This window comes from Rhinatrema bivittatum, chromosome 4 (assembly GCF_901001135.1).
Source record: "Rhinatrema bivittatum chromosome 4, aRhiBiv1.1, whole genome shotgun sequence".
NCBI lineage: Eukaryota > Metazoa > Chordata > Amphibia > Gymnophiona > Rhinatrematidae > Rhinatrema > Rhinatrema bivittatum.
In genome coordinates, this window is record NC_042618.1 from 85,103,133 (window position 1) to 85,130,381 (window position 27,249).

General features: G+C 46.9%; 1 protein-coding gene across 6 annotated transcripts in view; it reads left to right on the plus strand.

The window, feature by feature from the left end:
- AREL1 (apoptosis resistant E3 ubiquitin protein ligase 1) overlaps positions 1-27,249 on the plus strand; it is a 295,300-nt gene that overhangs the window by 59,610 nt on the left and 208,441 nt on the right. For 4 of the 6 annotated variants that reach the window (XM_029598425.1, XM_029598430.1, XM_029598427.1 and 1 more), the window contains exon 3: positions 4,427-4,572. In XM_029598425.1, the coding sequence (XP_029454285.1) occupies positions 4,557-4,572 (16 nt within the window). In that variant the 5' untranslated portion in view covers positions 4,427-4,556. The remainder of the gene's footprint in view (positions 1-4,426; positions 4,573-27,249) is intronic. The other 2 variants (XM_029598426.1, XM_029598429.1) reach the window with 2 other exon arrangements.

Here is a 27,249-nt window from a genome sequence, read left to right on the forward strand (position 1 = left end):
GAAGGAAGCATTAAATCTAGGGAGCTGCCCCCTCACCCGGGGAAGGAAGCATTAAATCTAGGGAGCTGCGCCCTCACCCGGGGAAGGAAGCATTAAATCTAGGGAGCTGCGCCCTCACCCGGGGAAGGAAGCATTAAATCTAGGGAGCTGCCCCCTCACCCGGGGAAGGAAGCATTAAATCTAGGGAGCTGCCCCTCACCCGGGGAAGGAAGCATTAAATCTAGGGAGCTGCCTCCTCACCCGGGGAAGGAAGCATTAAATCTAGGGAGCTGCCCCTCACCCGGGGAAGGAAGCATTAAATCTAGGGAGCTGCCCCTCACCCGGGGAAGGAAGCATTAAATCTAGGGAGCTGCGCCCTCACCCGGGGAAGGAAGCATTAAATCTAGGGAGCTGCCCCCTCACCCGGGGAAGGAAGCATTAAATCTAGGGAGCTGCCCCCTCACCCGGGGAAGGAAGCATTAAATCTAGGGCTGCGCCCTCACCCGGGGAAGGAAGCATTAAATCTAGGGAGCCGCCCCCTCACCCGGGGAAGGAAGCATTAAATCTAGGGAGCTGCGCCCTCACCCGGGGAAGGAAGCATTAAATCTAGGGAGCTGCCTCCTCACCCGTGGAAGGAAGCATTAAATCTAGGGCTGCCTCCTCACCCGGGGAAGGAAGCATTAAATCTAGGGAGCTGCCCCCTCACCCGGGGAAGGAAGCATTAAATCTAGGGAGCTGCCCCCTCACCCGGGGAAGGAAGCATTAAATCTAGGGAGCTGCGCCCTCACCTGGGGAAGGAAGCATTAATCTAGGGAGCTGTGCCCTCACCCGGGGAAGGAAGCATTAAATCTAGGGAGCTGCGCCCTCACCCGGGAAGGAAGCATTAAATCTAGGGAGCTGTGCCCTCACCCGGGGAAGGAAGCATTAAATCTAGGGAGCTGCCCCTCACCCGGGGAAGGAAGCATTAAATCTAGGGAGCTGCCCCTCACCCGGGGAAGGAAGCATTAAATCTAGGGAGCTGCCCCCTCACCCGGGGAAGGAAGCATTAAATCTAGGGAGCTGCCCCCTCACCCGGGGAAGGAAGCATTAAATCTAGGGAGCTGCCCCCTCACCCGGGGAAGGAAGCATTAAATCTAGGGAGCTGCCCCTCACCCGGGGAAGGAAGCATTAAATCTAGGGAGCTGCGCCCTCACCCGGGGAAGGAAGCATTAAATCTAGGGAGCTGCGCCCTCACCCGGGGAAGGAAGCATTAAATCTAGGGAGCTGCCCCTCACCCGGGGAAGGAAGCATTAAATCTAGGGAGCTGCCCCTCACCCGGGGAAGGAAGCATTAAATCTAGGGAGCTGCGCCCTCACCCGGGGAAGGAAGCATTAAATCTAGGGAGCTGCCCCCTCACCCGGGGAAGGAAGCATTAAATCTAGGGAGCTGCGCCCTCACCCGGGGAAGGAAGCATTAAATCTAGGGAGCTGCCCCCTCACCCGGGGAAGGAAGCATTAAATCTAGGGAGCTGCGCCCTCACCCGGGGAAGGAAGCATTAAATCTAGGGAGCTGCGCCCTCACCCGGGGAAGGAAGCATTAAATCTAGGGAGCTGCGCCCTCACCCGGGGAAGGAAGCATTAAATCTAGGGAGCTGCCTCCTCACCCGGGGAAGGAAGCATTAAATCTAGGGAGCTGCCCCCTCACCCGGGGAAGGAAGCATTAAATCTAGGGAGCCGCCCCTCACCCGGGGAAGGAAGCATTAAAACTAGGGAGCTGCCCCTCACCCGGGGAAGGAAGCATTAAATCTAGGGAGCTGTGCCCTCACCCGGGGAAGGAAGCATTAAATCTAGGGAGCTGCCCCTCACCCGGGGAAGGAAGCATTAAATCTAGGGAGCTGCCCCTCACCCGGGGAAGGAAGCATTAAATCTAGGGAGCTGCGCCCTCACCCGGGGAAGGAGGGAGGACAGCATTAAATCTAGGGAGCTGCCCCTCACCCGGGGAAGGAAGCATTAAATCTAGGGAGCTGCCCCTCACCCGGGGAAGGAAGCATTAAATCTAGGGAGCTGCCCCCTCACCCGGGGAAGGAAGCATTAAATCTAGGGAGCTGCCCCCTCACCCGGGGAAGGAAGCATTAAATCTAGGGAGCTGCGCCCTCACCCGGGGAAGGAAGCATTAAATCTAGGGAGCTGCGCCCTCACCCGGGGAAGGAAGCATTAAATCTAGGGAGCTGCCCCTCACCCGGGGAAGGAAGCATTAAATCTAGGGAGCTGCGCCCTCACCCGGGGAAGGAAGCATTAAATCTAGGGAGCTGCGCCCTCACCCGGGGAAGGAAGCATTAAATCTAGGGAGCTGCGCCCTCACCCGGGGAAGGAAGCATTAAATCTAGGGAGCTGCGCCCTCACCCGGGGAAGGAAGCATTAAATCTAGGGAGCTGCCCCCTCACCCGGGGAAGGAAGCATTAAATCTAGGGAGCTGCCCCCTCACCCGGGGAAGGAAGCATTAAATCTAGGGAGCTGCGCCCTCACCCGGGGAAGGAAGCATTAAATCTAGGGAGCTGCCCCCTCACCCGGGGAAGGAAGCATTAAATCTAGGGAGCTGCCCCTCACCCGGGGAAGGAAGCATTAAATCTAGGGAGCTGCCCCTCACCCGGGGAAGGAAGCATTAAATCTAGGGAGCTGTGCCCTCACCCGGGGAAGGAAGCATTAAATCTAGGGAGCTGCGCCCTCACCCGGGGAAGGAAGCATTAAATCTAGGGAGCTGCCCCTCACCCGGGGAAGGAAGCATTAAATCTAGGGAGCTGCGCCCTCACCCGGGGAAGGAAGCATTAAATCTAGGGAGCTGCCTCCTCACCCGGGGAAGGAAGCATTAAATCTAGGGAGCTGCGCCCTCACCCGGGGAAGGAAGCATTAAATCTAGGGAGCTGCCCCCTCACCCGGGGAAGGAAGCATTAAATCTAGGGAGCTGCCCCTCACCCGGGGAAGGAAGCATTAAATCTAGGGAGCTGCGCCCTCACCCGGGGAAGGAAGCATTAAATCTAGGGAGCTGCCCCTCACCCGGGGAAGGAAGCATTAAATCTAGGGAGCTGCGCCCTCACCCGGGGAAGGAAGCATTAAATCTAGGGAGCCGCCCCCTCACCCGGGGAAGGAAGCATTAAATCTAGGGAGCCGCCCCTCACCCGGGGAAGGAAGCATTAAATCTAGGGAGCTGCCCCTCACCCGGGGAAGGAAGCATTAAATCTAGGGAGCTGCGCCCTCACCCGGGGAAGGAAGCATTAATAGGGAGCTGCTCCTCACCGGGGAAGGAGCATTAAATCTAGGGAGCTGCCCCTCACCCGGGGAAGGAAGCATTAAATCTAGGGAGCTGCCTCCTCACCCGGGGAAGGAAGCATTAAATCTAGGGAGCTGCGCCCTCACCCGGGGAAGGAAGCATTAAATCTAGGGAGCTGCGCCCTCACCCGGGGAAGGAAGCATTAAATCTAGGGAGCTGCGCCCTCACCCGGGGAAGGAAGCATTAAATCTAGGGAGCTGCGCCCTCACCCGGGGAAGGAAGCATTAAATCTAGGGAGCTGCGCCCTCACCCGGGGAAGGAAGCATTAAATCTAGGGAGCTGCCCCTCACCCGGGGAAGGAAGCATTAAATCTAGGGAGCTGCCCCCTCACCCGGGGAAGGAAGCATTAAATCTAGGGAGCTGCGCCCTCACCCGGGGAAGGAAGCATTAAATCTAGGGAGCTGCGCCCTCACCCGGGGAAGGAAGCATTAAATCTAGGGAGCTGCGCCCCTCACCCGGGGAAGGAAGCATTAAATCTAGGGAGCTGCGCCCTCACCCGGGGAAGGAAGCATTAAATCTAGGGAGCTGCCCCCTCACCCGGGGAAGGAAGCATTAAATCTAGGGAGCTGCCCCCTCACCCGGGGAAGGAAGCATTAAATCTAGGGAGCTGCCCCTCACCCGGGGAAGGAAGCATTAAATCTAGGGAGCTGCGCCCTCACCCGGGGAAGGAAGCATTAAATCTAGGGAGCTGCCCCCTCACCCGGGGAAGGAAGCATTAAATCTAGGGAGCTGCCCCCTCACCCGGGGAAGGAAGCATTAAATCTAGGGAGCTGCCTCCTCACCCGGGGAAGGAAGCATTAAATCTAGGGAGCTGCGCCCTCACCCGGGGAAGGAAGCATTAAATCTAGGGAGCTGCGCCCTCACCCGGGGAAGGAAGCATTAAATCTAGGGAGCTGCGCCCTCACCCGGGGAAGGAAGCATTAAATCTAGGGAGCTGCCTCCTCACCCGGGGAAGGAAGCATTAAATCTAGGGAGCTGCGCCCTCACCCGGGGAAGGAAGCATTAAATCTAGGGAGCCGCGCCCTCACTTGGTGGGGTGGAGTGGAGGGGGATGTGCCTGCTCTGTGGCCTTTGGGCGAGCGGCAGGGAAGGTCACTCCTTCATTACTTTACTAGCACTGGCGTTTGTGTTTGCATTTCAGCAGAAGCTGCTGTCCAGGGGTTTCTCACTTGGTTCTCTGCTTTCTGCAGAAGAAGAGGGAAGAGGAGAGGGCAGCTCTGAGCTGTGATCCTGGATGCTCTCATGTTGCCCTGTGAGCACTGAGGGGACTAATGTTTTACGTTATTGGTAAGTAAAGAAGCTTTGGATGCTTCCTCCTGAACATTCCCAGCTGCCTTAATTTTCAGAGGAGTTTAATTTTGTGGAACCTGACAGCTTTCTGACAGTCACTGGGAGAAGATTTTGGCTGTAAGCCAGGTTTGTTATGAAATTGGATCACTCTGTACATTTTGTTGCATGAATATAATGTTTGAGTGACCAGAGCAGGTAGAAATATGCTTCCCCTTTCCTGACTCATATTAGATAACAAGGAATGTAATCTGTGCTTGTTGGTCGGTCAGATCCAGGATGCTTACGCCTTCTGTACTAGCACAGATAATTATGTTCCCTGTATGGACCTGTCCAGTCCCTTCCAGCAGATGGAGACTGAGAAATTTTCTTAGGCACTGCCTCACAACCTGGGGTGTTACCTGCATCTCCTCAGTATTTCTCTCTCTCCAGCAGATGGAGACTGAGACATTTTCTTAGGCACTGCCTCACAACCCCGGGTGTTACCTGCATCTCCTCAGTATTTCTCTGTCTCCAGCAGATGGAGACTGAGACATTTTCTTAGGCACTGCCTCACAACCCGGGATGTTACCTGCATCTCCTCAGTATTTCTCTGTTTCCAGCAGATGGAGACTGAGAAATTTTCTTAGGCACTGCCTCACAACCCCGGGTGTTACCTGCATCTCCTCAGTATTTCTCTGTCTCCAGCAGATGGAGACTGAGACATTTTCTTAGGCACTGCCTCACAACCCGGGATGTTACCTGCATCTCCTCAGTATTTCTCTGTTTCCAGCAGATGGAGACTGAGAAATTTTCTTAGGCACTGCCTCACAACCCCGGGTGTTACCTGCATCTCCTCAGTATTTCTCTGTCTCCAGCAGATGGAGGTGGTGCAAAACCTGCAGTTCTGAACCCAGGGGCTTGTCAGGTATTGGTGGGGCCATCCCCCCTGCTAGTAGGTTGAGGATGAGCAAATTTGCTCCTTCTGGGTGCTGGAGGTGATAGCTGGTGGTCCAGCTCCCTCCCTTCCAGCGAGGATTTCTGAGCAGCCTCTGCCATCTTTTCTTCAGAAAAGTATTGGTTTTTATTTCCTTGTAATAAAGTTTTAAAAAAAAAGAGAAAAAAGTAATTAAAGGTGGAAGGAAAGCTGAGGCGCTGTTGTCGGGGCTGCTCGCTTGATCTAGGGGTGCGGCAGAAGGCAGTGAGTTCAGGCTAATTTTTGTTTTTCTTTGATGCTTCGCTCCTGTTTCCCGGTGCTTGTGGCGCCTGCCGTGTGGTCTTCGTCGGGCCATGCTATGCCTTGCATGAGCCGCTGCTCGCTCTGTGGAGAGCGTCTTTCCAACTTGCTAAGGCCGACTGATGTTCCTGCTGCCTTTTCGGGGGGAGGGGGGCTCTTTGCAGGAGGCCGCGGCGGCAACAACGAAGCAGCATGGTCCTGGTCTGTTGCTGGCTGCCTCAGAGGAGGAGGATGAAACGTTCCCGCTAAGCACAGGAATGGTGGCCATTTTGAAAATGTTCAAGGTGGCTGCCGAGACAACAGCAGGGGAAGGGGATCTCTCTCTAGCGCTGTTACTGGCTGATTTGAACCCCGAGGAGGCCTTGGGAGACCAGTTAGGGGAGGATCCTGATCCCCTGAAAGGGGATCTGGGGGTCCCTCTTAATTTTCGCCTGGCTTCGTGCTCTTATTGCACCAGGCGTATTTGGCCAGTAAAAACAAGAAGAGGGCTTCTTCCAGGTGTATGTTTTTTTGAAGGGCCACCCAAGAAAGTGCCCAGGCACTTGAAGACACCGGCAACTATGAGGGTCCGGAAAGTTCAGGGTCCAGTGGTACGATGTATCACGGAGGACCTTTCCTCGGAGGACTCTGAGCAGGGGATATCGGCGGTGGATGATCCTCATGGCATCACCCCCTCCTAGAGGTAGTCCAGATCAGGAAAGATTCCTTCCGTGGAAGGGGACGATCCAAAGGTGGTGCGCTTATTCCAACGGGAAGAGCTGGTTCCTTTGATCCCGCATGTCCTAGCGGAGTTAGGAGTAGCAGATCCACAAGATGAGCCAATCCAGGATACGGTGGACCCGTTCATGGCAGGTTTACGGTGTCCGACCAGGACTTTCCCCTTCCATAGCATGGTTAAGCAGCTGATAGCCAGGGAGTGGGAGTAGGTGTCATAGTGGATAACACGTTGAAATCGTCGGTTCAGTGTGCTGTGGCAGTCAAAAAAGCAAACAGAATGTTGGGAATTATTAGAAAGGGAATGGTGAATAAAACGGAAAATGTCATATTGCCTCTGTATCGCTCCATGGTGAGACCGCACCTTGAATACTGTGTACAGTTCTGGTCACCGCATCTCAAAAAAGATATAATTGCGATGGAGAAGGTACAGAGAAGGGCAACCAAAATGATAAAGGGAATGGAGCAACTCCCCTATGAGGAAAGACTAAAGAGGTTAGGACTTTTCAGCTTGGAGAAGAGACGACTGAGGGGGGGATATGATAGAGGTGTTTAAAATCATGAGAGGTCTAGAACGGGTAGATGTGAATCGGTTATTTACTCTTTCGGATAATAGAAAGACTAGGGGGCACTCCATGAAGTTAGCATGTGGCACATTTAAAACTAATCGGAGAAAGTTCTTATTCACTCAACGCACAATTAAACTCTGGAATTTGTTGCCAGAGGATGTGGTTAGTGCAGTTAGTGTAGCTGTGTTTAAAAAAGGATTGGATAAGTTCTTGGAGGAGAAGTCCATTACCTGCTATTAAGTTCACTTAGAGAATAGCCACTGCCATTAGCAATGGTTACATGGAATAGACTTAGTTTTTGGGTACTTGCCAGGTTCTTATGGCCTGGATTGGCCTCTGTTGGAAACAGGATCCTGGGCTTGATGGACCCTTGGTCTGACTCAGTATGGCATTTTCTTATGTTCTTATGTTCCTGAGACAGGGCTCAGAGTCAGTAGAGCCGTGGGCAAGTTTTATCCCTTGCCTGAAAAAAAACTCTGGAGTTTTTAAGGGTACCTAAGGTGGATGCATCTGTATCGGCGGTTACTAAAAGAACCAGCATACCAGTAGCGGGAGTAGTGGCTTTAAAAGATCACTAGGATAGGAAGCTCGAAATGCACCTTAAGATTTTTGAGGTTTCTGCTCTAGGCACCCGGGAGGCAGTGTGCAGCAGTTTTATGCTTTGTGGAAGCCTGAGATGGGTGCAACAGTTGCAGAGTGCCAGGGATCTCTCGCCCCAGGACTCTGAGCAGGCGGAACACTTAGAGGGAGCAGTGGCTTATGGGGCTGATGCTTTATATGATCCTTTTGCAACTCTTCCCAGACGATGGTGTCTGTGGTATCGGCTAGGAGATTTTGTGGTTGTGAAACTGGTTGATGGATGTTTCGTCGAAGGCTCAGCTTGGAGCGCTCTCCTTTAAGAGCAAGCTACTTTTTGGGGAGGACTTGGAGCAGCTGATATAGCAGCTCGGAGATAATAAGATGCACAAGCTCCCAGAAGACAAACCGAAAGGGCCTAAAGGCTTTCTTCCCGTTCGCTCTTGGTTTCATGGCCAAAAGCGGTTCTGTCAGAGCACAGCTCTGGGCACAGGCCAGAGGCAAGCCTCGGGAAGGTCTCAGTCTTGGCCCCAATCCTTTCGTGGACGCAGAAGAAACTGCAATGGCTCTTGCCAAGCACCTAGCGGAGTCAAATCCCCACAATGAGGGACATCCTGCCCACTCCTCGGTTCCTGTCATCGGGGGTCGGCTGACTTTTTTTTTTTTTTTTTTACGAGGAGTGGGTCAAGATCACATCGGACCAGTGGATTCTAAGTGTGATAAGACAAGGCTATATGTTAGGATTTGCTCAGCCACTAAGAAACCTATTTTATAGTATCTCTTTGCATTTCCCCAGCAAAGAAACTCATCATTCAGCAGATCATTCAGAGGTTGAGGATGCTGGGAGCCGTTGTGCCCATCCCCTTGGAGGAGCAAGGGACGAGATGTCGTTCCATTTATTTTGTGGAACCAAAGAAGGAACATAAGAAATCGCCATTCTGGGTCAGACCAAGGGTCCATCAAGCCCAGCATCCTGTTTCCAACAGAGGCCAAACCAGGCCACAAGAACCTGGCAATTACCCAAACACCAAGAAGATCCCATGCAACTGATGCAATCAATAGCAGTGGCTATTTTCTAAGTCAACTTGATTAATAGCAGTTAATGGACTTCTCCTCCAAGAACTTATCCAAACCTTTTTTGAACCCAGCTACACTAAGGGGTAGATTTTTAAAAAAAGCGCGATCGCGTACTTTTGTTCGCTGGATTTTTATAAGGTACGCGCGAGGCCGGGCGTACCTTATAAAATCCGGGGTCGGTGCGCGCAAGGAGGTGCACATTTGTGCAACCTGCGCGTGCCGAGCCCAGCGCGCGCTGCCTGTTCCCTCCGAGGCCGCTCCGATTTCGGAGCGGCCTCGGAGGGAACTTTCCTTCGCCCCCCCCCCCCCCCCCCACCTTTGTCGGCAAAGTTACGCCTGCTTTCAGCAGGCGTAACTTTGCGCACGTCGGCCGGCAGCCCCGCTCCGTCCTCCGGTCCCGGGGGCCTCGACCACGCCCCCGGGCACGGCCCCGAAACGCCGCGTCGTTTCAGGAACGCCCCCGGTCATGCCCCCTCCCGCCCTTTTTCGAAAGCCCCGGGACTTGCGCGCGCCGGCGGCCTATGCAAAATAGGCCGCCGGCGCGTGCGGGCCTTTTAAAATCCGCCCCTAACTGCACTAACCACATCCCCTGGCAACAAATTCCAGAGTTTAATTATGCGTTGAGTGAAAAATAATTTTCTCTGATTAGTTTTAAATGTGCCCCATGCTAACTTCATGGAGTGCCCCCTAGTCCTATTATCCGAAAGAGTAAATAACTGAGTCACATCTACTCGTTCTAGACCTCTCATGATTTTAAACACCTCTATCCTATCCCCCCTCAGCCGTCTCTTCTCCAAGCTGAACAGCCCTAACCTCTTCAGTCTTTCCTCACAGGGAAGCTGTTCCATTCCCTTTATCATTTTGGTTGCCCTTCTCTGTTCCTTCACCATCGCAATTATATCTTTTTTAAGATGCGGCGACCAGAACTGTACACAGTATTCAAGGTGCGATCTCACCATGGAGTGATACAGAGGCATTATGACATTTTCCATTTTATTCACCATTCCCTTCCTAATAATTCCTAACATTGTTTGTTTCCTTTTTTGACTGCTGCAGCACACTGAACTGACGATTTTAAAGTATTATCCACTATGATGCCTAGATCTTTTTCTTGGGTGTAACTGCAGCAAGGGTTATTTTTCCCTATATGCAACATCTTGCACTTGTCCACATTAAATTTCAGTTGCCACTTGGATGCCCAATCTTCCAGTCTAGCAAGGTCCTCCTGTAATGTATCACAATCCGCTTGTGATTTAACTACTCTGAATAAGTTTGTATCATCCGCAAATTTGATTTATTTATTTTTAATTTTTATATACCGAGGTTCTTGTATCAGATACAAATCACTCTGGTTTACATAAAACAGTGAGATGCCCAAAAGGGAGGGGCTTTACATATAACTATAAAACAAAGTACAAATTGAACATGGCATAGAAATAGTTACAAGAAAAAGAAAAACTTTTGAACTCAATATCATATTATAGTAACAAATAAAACAATGGGTATCATAGTTTTGAAAAGTAAAAGTAAAACAATAAAGCACAGTATATACAATAAAGTATATATTAAATATGATAAAGTAAGAAGCGCAGTATAAAAGCAAGTTTGCTTACCGTAAACGATGTTTCCGTAGATAGCAGGATGAATTAGCCATGCTGTCATGGGATCTGTCAATCAGGCCCGGGAGGCGGAGCTTGTCAAAGCAGAGAACAGAGCTTTGCTCTCTGCGGCTGCGCGTGGGTTCCCGCGCAGGAAAGTAACGGAATCTCCTCAGTCTGTAATAAAGCTGTAGTGTAGTCGAAGACTAGGTGACTGCCAGGGAGGAGGGTGGGTCAGCATGGCTAATTCATCCTGCTATCTACGGAAACATCGTTTACGGTAAGCAAACTTGCTTTTTCATACCTGTCCCACATCCACCAGGTTTTCCCGTCGATAGCAGGGCTGAATTAGCCATGCTGTCATGGGAGTCCAAAGCTCCCGATCACGTCATTTATGACATATATGGTTGGACGTGATCTTTGACAGTGTGGCAGTCACCGAGGACAGGAGGATAGAGATTGCAGTATTGCTTGCCCTATCTTCGCATCCGTGGTTGCTTGCTGGTCAAGGCAGTAATGAGATGTGAAGGTATGAAGCGATGACCATGTAGCTGCCTTGCAAATGTCTATGGGTTGCACATTCTTCAGGTGTGCTAAGGATGTTGCTACTGCTCTGACTTGGTGAGCATTAGGAGTAGACTGTAAATGTAAATTCTGTTTGTCGTAGCAGAGTTTGATGCACTGCGGTATCCAACTGGAGATGGTGCGTTTCGCCACTGGTAATCCAGGTGCCTTCGGGTCAAAGGAGACAAAGAGTTGAGAAACATGGGAGTCCGAGTTTGTTCTTTCTTTGTATTGTGTTAAAGCTCTCTTACAATCCAGTGTGTGCAGTAGCTTTTCCCTATCGTTCGCATGAGGTTTAGGGAAAAAAGTTGGTAATTCCATTGTCTGACTGAGATGGAATGGGGTAACTACTTTGGGTAGGAAGGACGGGTGAGTCCGTAGAACTACCTTCTGTAGATGAAATTGCAAGTATGGAGGATAATGGACCAAAGCTTGTAACTCACTAACTCTTCGTGCTGATGTTACTGCAACCAGGAATACCACCTTCCAGGTGAGGTATTTAATGTGTGCCGAGTCCATGGGTTCAAAGGGATACAGCATGAGCTGTTCCAGAACTATGTTGAGGTTCCATGGAACTGGAGGTTTGGATACCGGAGGATGAATGTGTGTTAACCCTTTCATGAAACGAGTAAGCAATGGGTGATTGGATATAGGAATGTCATTGATTGGTCTATGATAGGCGCCTATTGCGCTGAGGTGAACTCTGATGGATGATGTTGCTAGACCAGCTACATATAGTGTATGAAGATAATCAATGAGCAATTCCGGGAAGCAGTCCAATGGTGGTAGACCGTTGGAAGTGCACCAGGCAGAGTAGCGTTTCCATTTATAGCTATAATTTTCCCTGGTTGAGAGTTTCCTTGATTGTAACAAAATGAATTGTGCTGAAGTGGAAACTCCTTGTTCTGTCAGAAGGAGCCTTTCAATCTCCAAGCTGTCAAGTGTAGAGATGAATGTAGCGGGTGTAGTAGTGTTCCTTGATCTTGGCTGAGAAGATCTTGACGATTCGGTAATAGAATTGGATCCTTGATGGATAGTCGAAGCAGGAAACTGTACCATGGTTGCCTCGGCCATGATGGGGCTATGAGTATCAGTTGAGCCTTGTCCGCCCTGCACTTCTGAATTGTTCTTGTTATAAGAGGTATGGGAGGAAAGGCATACAGAAGGCCTGTCGTCCACGGAATGAGGAAGGCATTTTGAGCTATCCTGAATTGGCTTGGTCTTATCGAGCAGAATTTGGGAACTTGAGAATTGATCTCTGTTGCAAAGAGATCTATAGAAGGTGTCCCCCACTGCAGAAATATGTACTGGACTACTTCTGTATTGAGTGTCCATTCGTAGGGATGAAAGATGCGGCTTAGTCTGTCCGCTCTTGTGTTGGCAACTCCCGGTAGGTAAGTTGCTTGTAGATGTATGTAATGCTTGTGAGCGTGTTCGAAGATTGTCAGGGTCTCCTTGCAGAGAGACCATGAACCGGACCCTCCTTGTTTGTTGATGTAAAACATCGCTACTTGGTTGTCTGTGTAGATCATGACCCTGCGTCCCTTCAGGTGGTCTTGGAAGACTCGCAATGCATTGCGAATCGCTCTGAGTTCCAATACATTTATTTGTAGATTCTGTTCTGAGGGTTTCCATAACCCTTGGGTATCGTAAATCTCGAGGTGAGCACCCCATCCCTTGCGAGACGCATCTGTGGTTAGGACTGCATTGTGAGATGGGGGGCTGAATAATGCTCCCTTGGACAGGGTGGAATCTAGGAGCCACCATGCTATATCCTTTTTCATTTCTGCGGTCAGCGATACCCTCTGCGTCAATGGTTGTGAATGCTGTTTCCATTGGCGTTTTAGACCCTATTGTAGGCGTCTCATTTGTAACCTGGTGTTGGGAACCATGAAGTTCGCCGCTGCCATGTGGCCCAGAATTACCAAGACTTGTCTTGCTGACGGCCTCTGAGTATGTTTCAAGGTGTGTAGAAGTTGACGGAAATGTGATATTCTGTCGACTGGAAGGTATGCTCTGTTGCACGTAGTATCCAGGCATGCGCCTATGAACTGCAACTGTTGAGTTGGTTGTAGGTGTGATTTCTGAAAGTTGATCACTAACCCTAGTTCTTGCAAACAGTGTATCACCTGATTAAGGTGATCCTGTAAGATGTTCGGAGTTGAGGCGATTATGAGCCAATCGACCAGATATGGAAAAATGGTTATACCTTGTTTCCTGAGAAGAGCCACCACCACTATCATGCATTTGGTGAATACCCTGGGTGCAGCAGATAGCCCAAAGGGAAGAACTTTGTACTGGTAGTGTTGATGTCTGTAGCGAAAGCACAGGTAACGCCACAAGGATGGGTGGATTGGGATGTGTGTGTAAGCATCCTTCAGGTCGATGGAGCACATCCAATCGTTGGTTTGAATGAGTGGACGAATTGACTTCAACGATACCATTTTGAATTTGTCCTTGGTGAGAAATTTGTTCAACTCCCTTAGGTCTAGTATGGGTTGAAGGCCCCCCGATTTCTTGGGTATGAGGAAGTACGGGGAATAAAATGCTGCTAATTTGTAATGTGGGTGGATTTGTTAAATTGCTTGTTGTTTGCGAAGTAAAGCAATTTCCTCCCCCAGTTGTGGATGGGAATTTTAAATCTTGAGTGTGGAAAGATGAGGCAATATGGGTTTTGTTACAAATTGGAGTTGGTAGCCTTGACGTACTATCTCCAGAACCCATTGATCCGATGTAATACTTCCCAAGCTTTCAGGCAAGCACGAATTCTGCCTGGAGGAGCTTGATGTTGTGGTGGTGGCTGAGTAACTAAAAAGATGACCGGATGGTATACACCCCAGAGTTCTGAAGGAACTAAAAAATGAAATTTCTGACCTATTAGTAAAAATTTGTAACTTATCATTAAAATCATCCATTGTACCTGAAGACTGGAGGATAGCAAATGTAACCCCAATATTTAAAAAGGGCTCCAGGGGCGTTCCGGGAAACTACAGACCGGTTAGCCTGACTTCAGTGCCAGGAAAAATAGTGGAAAGTGTTCTAATCATCAAAATCACAGAACATATAGAAAGACATGGTTTAATGGAACAAAGTCAGCATGGCTTTACCCAGGGCAAGTCTTGCCTCACAAATCTGCTTCACTTTTTTGAAGGAGTTAATAAACATGTGGATAAAGGTGAACCGGTAGATATAGTATACTTGGATTTTCAGAAGGCGTTTGACAAAGTTCCTCATGAGAGGCTTCTAGGAAAAGTAAAAAGTCATGGGATAGGTGGCGATGTCCTTTCGTGGATTGCAAACTGGCTAAAAGACAGGAAACAGAGAGTAGGATTAAATGGGCAATTTTCTCAGTGGAAGGGAGTGGACAGTGGAGTGCCTCAGGGATCTGTATTGGGACCCTTACTGTTCAATATATTTATAAATGATCTGGAAAGAAATACGACGAGTGAGATAATCAAATTTGCAGATGACACAAAATTGTGCAGAGTAGTTAAATCACAAGCAGATTGTGATAAATTGCAGGAAGACCTTGTGAGACTGGAAAATTGGGCATCCAAATGGCAGATGAAATTTAATGTGGATAAGTGCAAGGTGATGCATATAGGGAAAAATAACCCATGCTATAATTACACGATGTTGGGTTCCATATTAGGTGCTACAACCCAAGAAAGAGATCTAGGTGTCATAGTGGATAACACATTGAAATCGTCAGTTCAGTGTGCTGCGGCAGTCAAAAAAGCAAACAGAATGTTGGGAATTATTAGAAAAGGAATGATGAATAAAACGGAAAATGTCATAATGCCTCTGTATCGCTCCATGGTGAGACCGCACCTTGAATACTGTGTACAATTCTGGTCGCCGCATCTCAAAAAAGATATAATTGCGATGGAGAAGGTACAGAGAAGGGCTACCAAAATGATAAGGGGAATGGAACAACTCCCCTATGAGGAAAGACTAAAGAGGTTAGGACTTTTCAGCTTGGAGAAGAGACGACTGAGGGGGGATATGATAGAGGTGTTTAAAATCATGAGAGGTCTAGAACGGGTAGATGTGAATCGGTTATTTACTCTTTCGGATAGTAGAAGGACTAGGGGACACTCCATGAAGTTAGCATGGGGCACATTTAAAACTAATCGGAGAAAGTTCTTTTTTACTCAACGCACAATTAAACTCTGGAATTTGTTGCCAGAGAATGTGGTTCGTGCAGTTAGTATAGCTGTGTTTAAAAAAAGGATTGGATAAGTTCTTGGAGGAGAAGTCCATTACCGGCTATTAAGTTCACTTAGAGAATAGCCACTGCCATTAGCAATGGTTACATGGAATAGACTTAGTTTTTGGGTACTTGCCAGGTTCTTATGGCCTGGATTGGCCACTGTTGGAAACAGGATGCTGGGCTTGATGGACCCTTGGTCTGACCCAGTATGGCATTTTCTTATGTTCTTATGACGTCGCTTTTGCTGCAGTAGTCAGCTGTTGTGCCTGCTGCCTCTGGTTACGTGGTTTACCTCTTCGTTGATTTGAGGTATTGTTTAGTGGAGCAGGACACTGGTAGGCAGGGTATGACTGCGTACAAAAAGATTGATAAGATCTATAGGGTCTTCTGGCATATGGTTGCCTGCGAGTGGATCCCACATAACGATGTGTAGTCGAGTAAATAGGATTTGATGCTAGCGATTGCACTGCTAGAGCTTCATCTTTTTATTTTACTTACTGTGTCCTGGAATTTCTCTCCGAACAGGTTATCTCCTGTACATGGGAAGTTTGTTAGTTTCACGTGCAAGTCTTCACGTATCGAACTTGAACGTAACCATGCTAATCTGCGGGCTGCAATGGCTGTTGCAGATGCCCTGGATGATGTTTCATGTGCTTCGTAGATTGACCTCAAGAGGTGTCGAACACTCTTCCATGTCATGAAGAGGCTGAGGTATATGTTCCGCAACGGAGGAATGTATACCTTTCATAGCTTGCATGCACTCATATAGGTATTGTACCATGTAGAACTGATGTTGCATAATTCGTGCAGTTAACATCGAGTTATGGTATATTTTCCTGCCAAACTCATCTAAATATTTGTTGTCTTTCCCTGATGGGAAAGTGGTATGCAACTTTGTTTTCTTGAACTTTTGCATCGCCGATTCTACTACAATTGATTCGTGAGGCAATTGTGGTAGAGTGTATAGTGACGTTTTCTTCATACGAAATTTTATGTTTGTTTTCCTGGAAACTGCCGCTATTGTATAAGGAGCCTCCCAGGATTTTTGTAAGACTGAATGCAGGATATCTTGTGGTGGAAGAGAAGTTGGTTTCACTTGAGTATCAAAAATCTTTAGAAGACAGAGGGTTTCTGCCCTAGGGTCTGTTTCTTTTTGGACTTCCAGATTTAGAATGGTACCCATTTTTTCTAGGAATTTTGGGTATGTAAGGTCTTCAGGAGGGGAATACGGCTCCTGTATGTAGTCTTGCAGATCTGAGAGACATCCCACTGATGATGATGGGGATGTTTGTATTGAAGGAGAATCCAAAGATGTCTCCTGGACATGAGTTGGTGAGGCTGTTTGGTTTAACATGGGAGATGTCGGTGCCAATTGCTGTTTAGTAGCAATATTAGTCACTGAAATGATGATGGAAGCGTCTCGTAAAAGCCTGTTAAAGATTGAGACAGTTGGAAAATGCTTCTCTTGTATGAGAGGGCATTACCATACGACTGTCTTGTTGTTGTGCGATACCTGCTTGAGGTGAAGTTGTATGAACTTCACTGTGTCCTTGTAGTCTATTGTCTGAAGTATTCCTTTAAAAGGTTCCGAATCTGAAGAAGTGTTCGAGGAAGAAATTTTCACTACTTTTTTTTTTTTTTGCAGGTATTAGTTTTACGAGATGATATAGAAGTCGAAGGACTTATCTCCCATGTAGCACTCCTGTTTGGTAATTTAGTACGGTGGGAGTGACTTGAATACTTATGATAGTCATCAGATGATGTATCAGTATTTGTGACTCCAGTGTCTGGAAAAGAGCTGTGTGAAGGGTATCGTTTCCGCTTCAAGCTCATCTTTAATTTTCCAGTTGAATAATTATGGTTTCCACGTGCAGATTGTGGTCTATGCGCTGAGTTAGATTTATGCGCGTATATATGCTTATGCGTGGATGTAGAGTTATGCGCGTATGCGCGACGGTGGACTTATGCGCAATTGTATATCTGTGCGTGGAATTAGATTTCTGCGCAGTTATAGTTGTATGCGCATATCTTCTTGATGCGGCGCGCATATAGGTTATCAGCGCCGATGTGTTCGGCGCCGTGCGCATAAGCCTCTTTGTAGGCGGCGCTGTACACGCAGGTTCTTTCGGCGCCATACGCACAGGTTCTTTCGGCGCCATACGCACAGGTTCTTCCGGCGCCGTACGCGTAACTGTTCGGCGCGGTGGTTTCTTCTGCGCCATGCGCGCCGGAAGTTGTAGGCTGCGCGCAGACTCCGTCCTCGGTGCCAGAATGTCAGTCTGCGCGGACTGCGCCATAGGCGCAGAAGTCTTCGGCACCGAGGATTCCACCTCCGATGAGGTATGTTGCGGCTCTATAGGCACTGGGGATTTTGAAGAACCCACTGGCCTTTGTTTTTTGCCTTTCCCTTACCTCCTAGAGTGGAGGACTTAGGATCTGACGGCAAAGTTTCCTTTTTCTGATGGAGCCGATGAAGTTAGCGGGCCAGGCGATGTTCTGAAGCCTGTAGGCCCTTTGTTTTAATACTCTAAATGACATCTTAGAGCAAAACTTACAATTGTGTCGATCGTGACTCGGTCCGAGACATTTATAATAGCGGTCGTGTCCGTCCTTGACCGACCTTAATTTTCAACAGTGATAGGGTTTGAACCCCGGTTTTGATATTTTAATTCTGTTTTTAAACACTGAGGAGAGATCAGCTCCGCGTGCGATCCCGCTCGCGGAAAAAAAAGACTGAGGAGATTCCGTTACTTTCCTGCGCGGGAACACACGTGCAGCCGCAGAGAGCAAAGCTCTGTTCTCTGCTTTGACAAGCTCCGCCTCCCGGGCCTGATTGACAGATCCCATGACAGCATGGCTAATTCAGCCCTGCTATTGACGGGAAAACAATAAAGCATCGTATTTAATATATACTTTATTGTATATACTGTGCTTTATTGTTTTACTTTTATTTTTCAAAACTATGATACCCATTGTTTTATTTGTTACTATAATATGATATTGAGTTCAAAAGTTTTTCTTTTTCTTGTAACTATTTCTATGCCATGTTCAATTTGTACTTTGTTTTATAGTTATATGTAAAGCCCCTCCCTTTTGGGCATCTCACTGTTTTTTATGTAAATTTGATAACCTCACTCGTCGTATTCCTTTCCAGATCATTTAAAAATATATTGAAAAGCACCAGTCCAAGTACAGATCCCTGAGGCACTCCACTGTTTACCCTTTTCCACCGAGAAAATAGACTATTTAAATCTACTCTCTTGTTTCCTGTCTCTTAACCAGTTTGTAATCCACAAAAGGACATCGCCTCCTATCCCATGATGTTTTAGTTTTCATAGAAGCCTCTCATGAGGGACTTTGTCAAACGCCTTCTGAAAATCCAAATACACTACATCTACCGGTACCTTTATCTACATGTTCATTAACCCTTTCAAAAAAATGAAGCAGATTTGTTAGGCAAGACTTCCCTTGGGTAAATCCATATTGAGTGTGTTCCATTAAACCATGTCTTTCTATATGCTCTACGATTTTGAACTTTAGAATAGTTTCCACTAGTTTTCCCGGCACTGAAGTCAGGCTGACTGGTCTATAGTTTCCCAGATCACCCCTGGAGCCCTTTTTAAATATTAGGGTTACATTAGCCACTCTCCAGTTTTCAGGTACAATGGATGATTTTAATGATAGGTTAAAATTTTAACTAATAGATCAGAAATTTCATTTTTTAGTTCCTTCTTTACCCTAGGATGCATACCATCTAGTCCAGATGATTTGCTACTCTTTAGTTTGTCAATCTGGCCTACCACATCTTCCAGGTTCACAGTGATTTCGTTCAGTTCGTCTGACTCATCACCCTTGAAAACCATCTCCGGAACTGGTATCTCCCCAACATCCTCATTAGTAAACACGGAAGCAAAGAATTAATTTTGTCAACTAACAGTCCAACCAACTGCCTCACAGGTTTCTTGCTTTGGATATATTTTAAAAAGTTTTTATTATGAGTTTTTGCCTCTACGGCCAACTTCATTTCAAATTCTCTCTTCGCCTGTCTTATCAATGTTTTACACTTAACTTGACAATGCTTATGCTTTCCCTATTTTTTTCAGATGGATCCTTCTTCCAATTTTTGAAGGATTTTTTTTGGCTAAAATAGCCTCTTTCACCTCACCTTTTAACCACGCCGGTAATCGTTTTTCCTTCCTTCCACCTATAATGCGTGGAATACATATGGTCTGCGCCTCTAGGATTGTATTTTTAAACAATATCCATGCCTGTTCAACACTTTCAATCTTTGCAGCTGCACTTTCATTTTTTTTGTACTTTCCTGTCGATAGCAGGGCTGAATTAGCCATGCTGTCATGGGATCTGTCAATCAGGTCCAGGAGGCGGAGCTTTATCAAAGCAGAGATTTAGATTTTAGCTCTCTGCGGCTGCGCGTGTATTCCCGCGCAGGAAAGTAACAGATTCTCCTCAGTCTGTTTTTTCCGCGATTGGGATCGCACGTGGGTCTGACTTCTCCTCAGCATTTCTTATTTTATTGAAATGTCAAAAAAGCCAGGGTTTAAACCCTGTGCCTGTGACAAGGTAATGTCGGTCATGGATGGCCATGACCGATGCCTGGGACCAGAGCACAATTTACAAAATTGTGATTTTTTTGCTCGAATGTCCCCAAGAGCCCAAAAACGGGCCTACAAAATGTTTGAACTTTTTACATTTTCCGAGCCATCGGAGGCTCATTCTTCACTGGGTCCCTCGTTGACAGCTTCTCAGTCACAGAAAAGAGCGTCGTTGTGAGATCCTCAACCCTCCAGGCTTGGAGGTAAGGACTTACCGAGCCGACATAGGCCTTCGGATCCGAAAGGACCGAAAGAGCCTCTGCGATCGGCGCAGGAAACAACGGCGCCTAAATCTCCGGCGCCGTCGACTTTTGCGCCTGAAATACCTTCTGCGCCCAAATCACCATTGGTGCATAAGACTTCTGCACCCGAATCATCATCGGCGCACAAGACACCGGCGCCCACAACACAGGAAGAGTATGCGCATAACGCGCCGAAGACATCTGTGCACACGGCGCCGAAGACATCTGCCGTGTCGGTATATGCGGCACCGGAGCCAAGTCGGTATATGCGCACAACTTACAAAAAACATTGACGCACATGGCGCTGAAGGCATTAGCGCATTCGACAACACACAGATCGACGCACAGTGGACTACAAAAGTCCAAACAAATACATCATTCAATACCACATGGGGTAAAACGAAGACATCAGTCTCCACATGTGCCTCACTCCACCTCTTCAGACTCTAATTTTACAGAGGTGAAGTCAAAACGAATCAGACTATCACTGTCGGGAGATGGAACCCATACAGAATCATCGTCACACCATCACCATAGGCGATCATGTCACTCACATCAAAAAGCTGCGAACACGAGAGATACATGGGCAGTGAGCCCTTCCACTTCTAGGTCATCTCACCCACGAAGTGTAGATTCCCTATCTCGTAGACAATTAATACAAATCACTTTTTCTACTGCATCTTCGTCCTCAGATATTTCTGTTAAGACCACAGAGGGCAAGATGAGGAACAAGTATGACGTACCAGCTACTTCCGCTAAAATTCTTACAGTATCACCTAAAACAGGTGAACTACCAAAACAATCTGGTCGTGTAGCAATGCCGCCTCAGACAAAAGAGGCGTTTCTTCAATTATCCCAATCATTGGCAGGGTTTTATGAAACTCTTCAATCATCTTTTAAGATGTCTAACGAGCTATCTGTGAGTTCTCCGGAACACAATATACATACCTCTAGAGAACCGTCAGTGGCGCCTCAGGCATCCCCAATGACGAAACGACCAATTTCACCAATTCAACAGCAAGATACCCCTATAGATTCTCTTATCTCCACAAATGTCTCCCTGTGGATCCAATGGGAATCCAGTAGATGACAATGAACAACTACAGGAACAATATTCTCCTCCAGAGGATCTGACATACCCAAGATTTTTAGAAAAATTGGGAACGATATTACATCTGGAGGTCCAAAAGGAGACAGACTCTAGGTCAGAAACCTTTGGTTTTCTAAAGATTTTCGATGCTCCGGGAGAACCAACATCTCTCCCACCACACGAATTATTACATTCTGTCTTGCAGAAGTCGTGGGAAACGCCTTATTCTCTCTCTGCGGTTTCCAAGAAAACGGATATAAAATTTCGTATGAGAAAAACATCGCCTTACTCTATACCACAATTACCATATGCTTCAATTGTGATAGTCGGCAATGCAAAGATTCAAAAAAGCAAAATCGCATGCCTCGTATCCACCGGGTAAAGACAACCGGTGCTTAGATGACTTTGACAAGAAAATGTATCATAACTCAATGTTGAATGCCCGCATTATGCACCATGAATTCTATATGGTACAATACCTATATGACTGCATACAAGCCTCAAAAGGTATGCTTTCCTCGACGGCTGATCAGGTACCACCGCCTCTTCATGATATGGAGGAGTGTTCTCGACACCACCTACGATCAATATATGAGGCATTTGAAACATCTTCTAGGGCGTCTGCGACAGCCATAGCAGCCCGTAGGATGGCATGGTTACGCTCTAGTACGATAAGAGAAGATTTACACGAGAAACTGACGAACCTCCCGTGTACAGGAGACAACCTGTTCGGAGAGAAAGAAACAGTTGGGAAATTAAAGGAGGAAGCTCTAGCAGTCCAATTCTTAACGTCACAATCTCACTACTTGACCACGTGTCATTATGTGGGATCTACACGTAGACAATCCTATAATCGTAGGCCTTACAGGTCTTATCAATCTTTTCATACACAGACGTATCCATCTTACCAGCGTCCTCCGCCGCAACAAAACCACATGACTCAACGTAGGGATAAACCACGTAACCAGAGACAGCAAACCCCACAACCGGTTGCTGCAGTAAAATCAACACCATCTTTTTACTAAATCAGCTACCACCACTACATCAAGCACCACCTGGCAGAATTCATTCTTGCCTGGCAGCCTGGGAGAAAATAACACCAATCAATGGGTTTTAGAAATAGTACGACATGGCTATCAACTCCAATTTACCACAAAACTCATACTACCTCACTTTTCCACTCTAAAGAGTCAAAGCTTCCAACCACAACTGGGGGAGGAGATTGCTTTGCTTTGCAAACAGCTGGCTATTCGAATTTTCCTGAAAACCCCAAAAAAACAGGGTTCTATTCCCCATACTTCCTCATACCCAAAAACTCGGGTGGACTTCATCCCATATTAGATCTACGGGAATTGAACAAATTCCTGACCAAAGAGAAATTCAAGATGGTATCATTGAAATCGATCTTACCTCTGATTCAACCCAACGACTGGATGTGTTCCATCGATCTGAAGGATGCGTACACACATATTCCAATCCATCCATCTTCTTGGCGTTAACGTGGCAACAGTGATCATAACATGATCAACTTTAAACTAATAAATGGAAGGGGGGCAATAAGTAAATCTGCAGCTCTAACACTAAACTTTCAAAAGAGAAACTTTGTTTCATTAAAAAGGGAAGCTTTGATAAAATGAGGAAAATAGAAAAAAAAATAGAAAAAAAATGAAAGGTTAAAAGTGTTCAGCTGGCATTGACATTGTTTAAAAATACAATCCTAGAGGTGCAGTCCATATGTATTCCACACATTAAGAAAGGTGGAAGGAATGCAAAACTATTACCATCATGCTTAAAAGGTGAGGTGAAAGAGGCTATTTTAGCCAAAAAGAAATCCGTCAAAAATTGGAAGAAGGATCCATCTGAAGAAAATAGGAGAAAACACAAGCATTGTCAAGTAAAGTGTAAAACATTGATAAGACAAGCGAAGAGAGAATTTGAAATGAAGTTGGCCATAGAGGCAAAAACTCAAAAACTTTTAAAAATATTTCCGAAGCAAGAAACCTGTGAGGGAGTTGGACCATTAGATGACCGAGGGGTTAAAGGGGCTCTTAGAGAAGATAAGGCCATTCAGAAAGACTAAATGAATTCTTTGCTTCGGTGTTTACTAATGAGGATGTTGGGGAGATACCAGTTCCAGTGATGGTTTTCAGGGGTGATGAGTCAGACGAACTGAACGAAATCACTGAGAACCTGGAAGATGTAGTAGGCCAGATTGACAAACTAAAGAGTAGCAAATCACCTGGACCGGATGGTATGCATCCTAGTTACTGAAGGAACTAAAAAATGAAATTTCTGATCTATTAGTTAAAATTTGTAACCTATCATTAAAATCATCCATTGTACCTGAAGACTGGAGGGTGGCCAATGTGACCCCAAGGGTGATCCGGGTAACTAAAGACCAATGAGCCTGACTTCAATGCTGGGAAAAATTGTGGAAACTATTCTCAAGATCAAAATTGTAGAACATATAGAAAGACATGATTTAATAGAACACAGTCAACATGGATTTACCCAAGGGAAGTCTTGCCTAACAAATCTGCTTCATTTTTTTTGAAGGGGTTAATAAATATGTGGATAAAGGTGAACTGGTAGATGTAGTGTATTTGGATTTTCAGAAGGAGTTTGACAAAGTCCCTCATGAAGGCTTCTAAGAAAACTAAAAAGTCATGGGATAGGAGGCGATGTCCTTTCGTGGATTACAAACTGGTTAAAAGACAGGAAACAGAGAGTAGGATTAAATGGTCAATTTTCTCAGTGGAAAAGGGTAAACAGTGGAGTGCCTCAGGGATCTATACTTGGACCAGTGCTTTTCAATATATATATAAATGATCTGGAAAGGAATACGACGAGTGAGGTTATCAAATTTGCAGATACAAAATTATTCATAATAGTTAAATCACAAGCGAATTGTGATACATTACAGGAGGACCTTGCAAGACTGGAAGATTGGGCATCCAAATGGCAGATGAAATTTTATGTGGACAAGTGCAAGATGTTGCATATAGGGAAAAATAACCCTTGCTGTAGTTACACGATGTTAGGTTCCATATTAGGAGCCACCACCCAGGAAAAAGATCTAGGCATCATAGTGGATAATACTTTAAAATAGCTCAGTGTGCTGTAGCAGTCAAGAAAGCAAACAGACTGTTAGGAATTATTAGGAAGGGAATGGTTAATAAAAAGGAAAATGTCATAATGCCTCTATAGCGCTCCATGGTGAGACCGCATCTTGGATTCTGTGCACAATTCTAGTCACTGCATCTCAAAAAAGGTATAGTTGTGATGGAGAAGGTACAGAGAAGGGCAACCAAAATGATAAAGGGGATGGAACAGCTCCCCTGTGAGGAAAGGCTGAAGAGGTTAGGGCTGTTTAACTTGAAGAAAAGACGGCCAAGGGGGGATATGATAGAGGTCTTTAAGATCATGAGAGGTCTTGAATGAGTAGATATGAATTGGTTATTTACCCTTTCGAATAATAGAAGGACTAGGGGGCATTCCATGAAGTTAGCAAGTAACACATTTAAGACTAATCGGAGAAAATTCTCTCACTTAACGCACAATAAAGCTCTGGAATTTGTTGCCAGAGGATGTGGTTAGTGCAGTGTAGCTGGGTTTAAAAAAGGTTTGGATAAGTTCTTGGAGGAGAAGTCCATTAACGGTTATTAATCAAGTTTTCTTAGGGAATAGCCACTGCTATTGATTGCATCAGTAGCATGGGATCTTCTTAGTGTTTGGGTAATTGCCAGGTTCTTGTGGCCTGGTTTGGCCTCTGTTGGAAACAGGATCCTGGGCTTGATGAGAACCTTGATCTGACAGAGCATGGCAATTTCTTAAGTTCTTATGTTCTTGGCATATATTCAGGTTTGGAGAGTCTTCAAGTCTTGTTGTATGGTGCAGAGGATTGATCCTCGCTGAGCATCAATAGCTTTTTTGCAGAGAGGTCTCGCAAATGTTTTGTCTTTTAGTTCCCTGAGGGTGCAGGTGTCGGCCTTGAGTTGCTAGCGGGGCAAGACTTGTGGTTTATCTTTGGCCATGCATCCAGATGTGGTGCATTTCCTCTGAGGTGCGAAGCACTTGCGAGCCCCTGTTCGTGAGGTGTGTCCTTCTTGGAGCCTTAACTTGGTCCTCAAGAGCATGTGTGAAGCTCCTTTTGAGCCTCTTAAGAGGGCTGCCATAAAAGATCTGACTTTAAAGGTGGTTTTTTTTTTTTGTTGCTATTTGTTCAGCAAGGATAGTGTCTGAACTTCAAGTACTGTCATGCACGGAGCTGATTTTGCGAATTTTGGATTCAGGAATGTCTCTGGGGATGGTTTCGTCTTTTGTGCCAAAGGTAGTTTCAGCTTTCCACTTAAGTTAGTCCGTGGAGCTTCTGGCCTTTACGAATTTAGAGATTGATGTACCTCATGCAAATGAGTTGAGAAGCATGGATGTTAGAAGGGACTTGTTATGGTATTTGGAGGTCACCAACATTTTCCGGTTGTCGGATCATCTTTTTGTACTATGGTTTGGTGCAAAAAAGGGTCAGAAGGCATCAAAGGCAACGATAGCGGTTTGGTTGAAAGAGGCTATTGGTTCTGCGTTTATCTGTAGTGGTCTTCCTGTCCCGGAAGGGTTAATGGAGAAATTACTTACCTGATAATTTTGTTTTCCATAGTGTAGACAGATGGACTCAGGACCAATGGGTATAGTATGCTCCCGATAGCACTTGGAGACTGAATCAGATTTCAGTCTGATGTCAGCACCAGTACATGTACCCGTGCAGGAAGCTTTGCTCTTCAGTATTCTCCTCGCAAAGCAATTGTGGATATATGTGTGTCTGGATAATTTGGTTAACTTTGTTTAACTTGAATAACTTGAGAAACGTGATCAACTTGAATTGGTTGACGTGGACTATAGCTGGAGACTGCCAGTGCCCTCAACCGAGAAACACCAACACCCAGTAGCTATGGACATCCTAGCTGAAGGGAAGTGTGGCTTACCCGTGCTTGTCTTGCTCTCGGGAATTGTCACCCGAGGTTTTTGTGTACTGTGGCAGCCATGGGCGGGATACTGAGTCCATCTGTCTACACTAAGGAAAACAAAATTATGAGGTAAGTAATTTCTCCATTTCCTAGCGTGTAGCAGATGGACTCAGGACCAATGGGATGTACAAAAGCTACTCCCGAACTGGGTGGGAAGCTGCCCATGGCCCACTTAGTACTGCCCTTGCGAATGTTGTGTCCTCCCGAGCTTGAACATCCAGGCGGTAGAACCTGGAGAAGGTGTGAATGGAGGACCATGTCGCCGCCCAACAGATCTAGGTGGGTGACAGCATCTTGGTTTCTGCCCTGGACACTGCCTGGGCTCTAGTAGAATGGGCCTTGACTTGTAGCGGTGGAGGCTTCTCTGCCTCTACGTAGACCACCTTGATTACTTCTTTGATCCAGCGGGCTATGGTTGCCCGCGAGGCTGCTTCCCCTTGTTTCTTCCCACTGTGAAGGACGAATAGGTGGTCTGTCTTTCGTACGGATTCTGACCTTTCCAGGTATCGGACTAGGGGTCTGCCGACGTTAAGGTGGCGAAGTCGGCGAGATTCTTCCGAGCCCTTATGCTCGTCTGGAGATGGCAGCGAAATGGTTTGGTTTAGATGGAAGTGAGAAACCACCTTTGGAAGGAAGGAGGGGCAGTGCGTAGCTGTATGGATCCTGGTATGAATCTGAGAAATGGTTCCCGACAGGATAGTGCTTGAAGTTTGGAGATGCGACGGGCCGAACATTGCCACTCATATTGCCACTAGAAATGCAGTCTTCAAGGATAGGAGTCGTAGGGACAGACCACGGATAGGTCTGAAGGAGATTCCCGCTAGGAAGTCTAGTACTGGATTGAGGTTCCATAGGGGTACCGGCCACTTTAAGGGTGCTCAGATCTGCTTGACCCCTCTCAGGAAGCGGGAGATGTCCGGATGAGATGCTAGACTAATGCCTTCCACTTTGGTTCCGAAGCAGGCCAATGCGGCCACCTGAACCTTGATGGAGTTGAGGGACAACCCCTTCTGTAAGCCATCCTGCAGGAATTCCAGGATCGTGGGAATTTTGGCTGTCTGCGGAAGGATGTCGTGGTCTTTGCACCAGGCTTTGAATATTCTCCATATTCGTATGTAAGTTAGCGATGTGGAGAACTTGCATGTTCAGAACAAGGTGTCAATCACCGCCCTCTAGTATCCGCT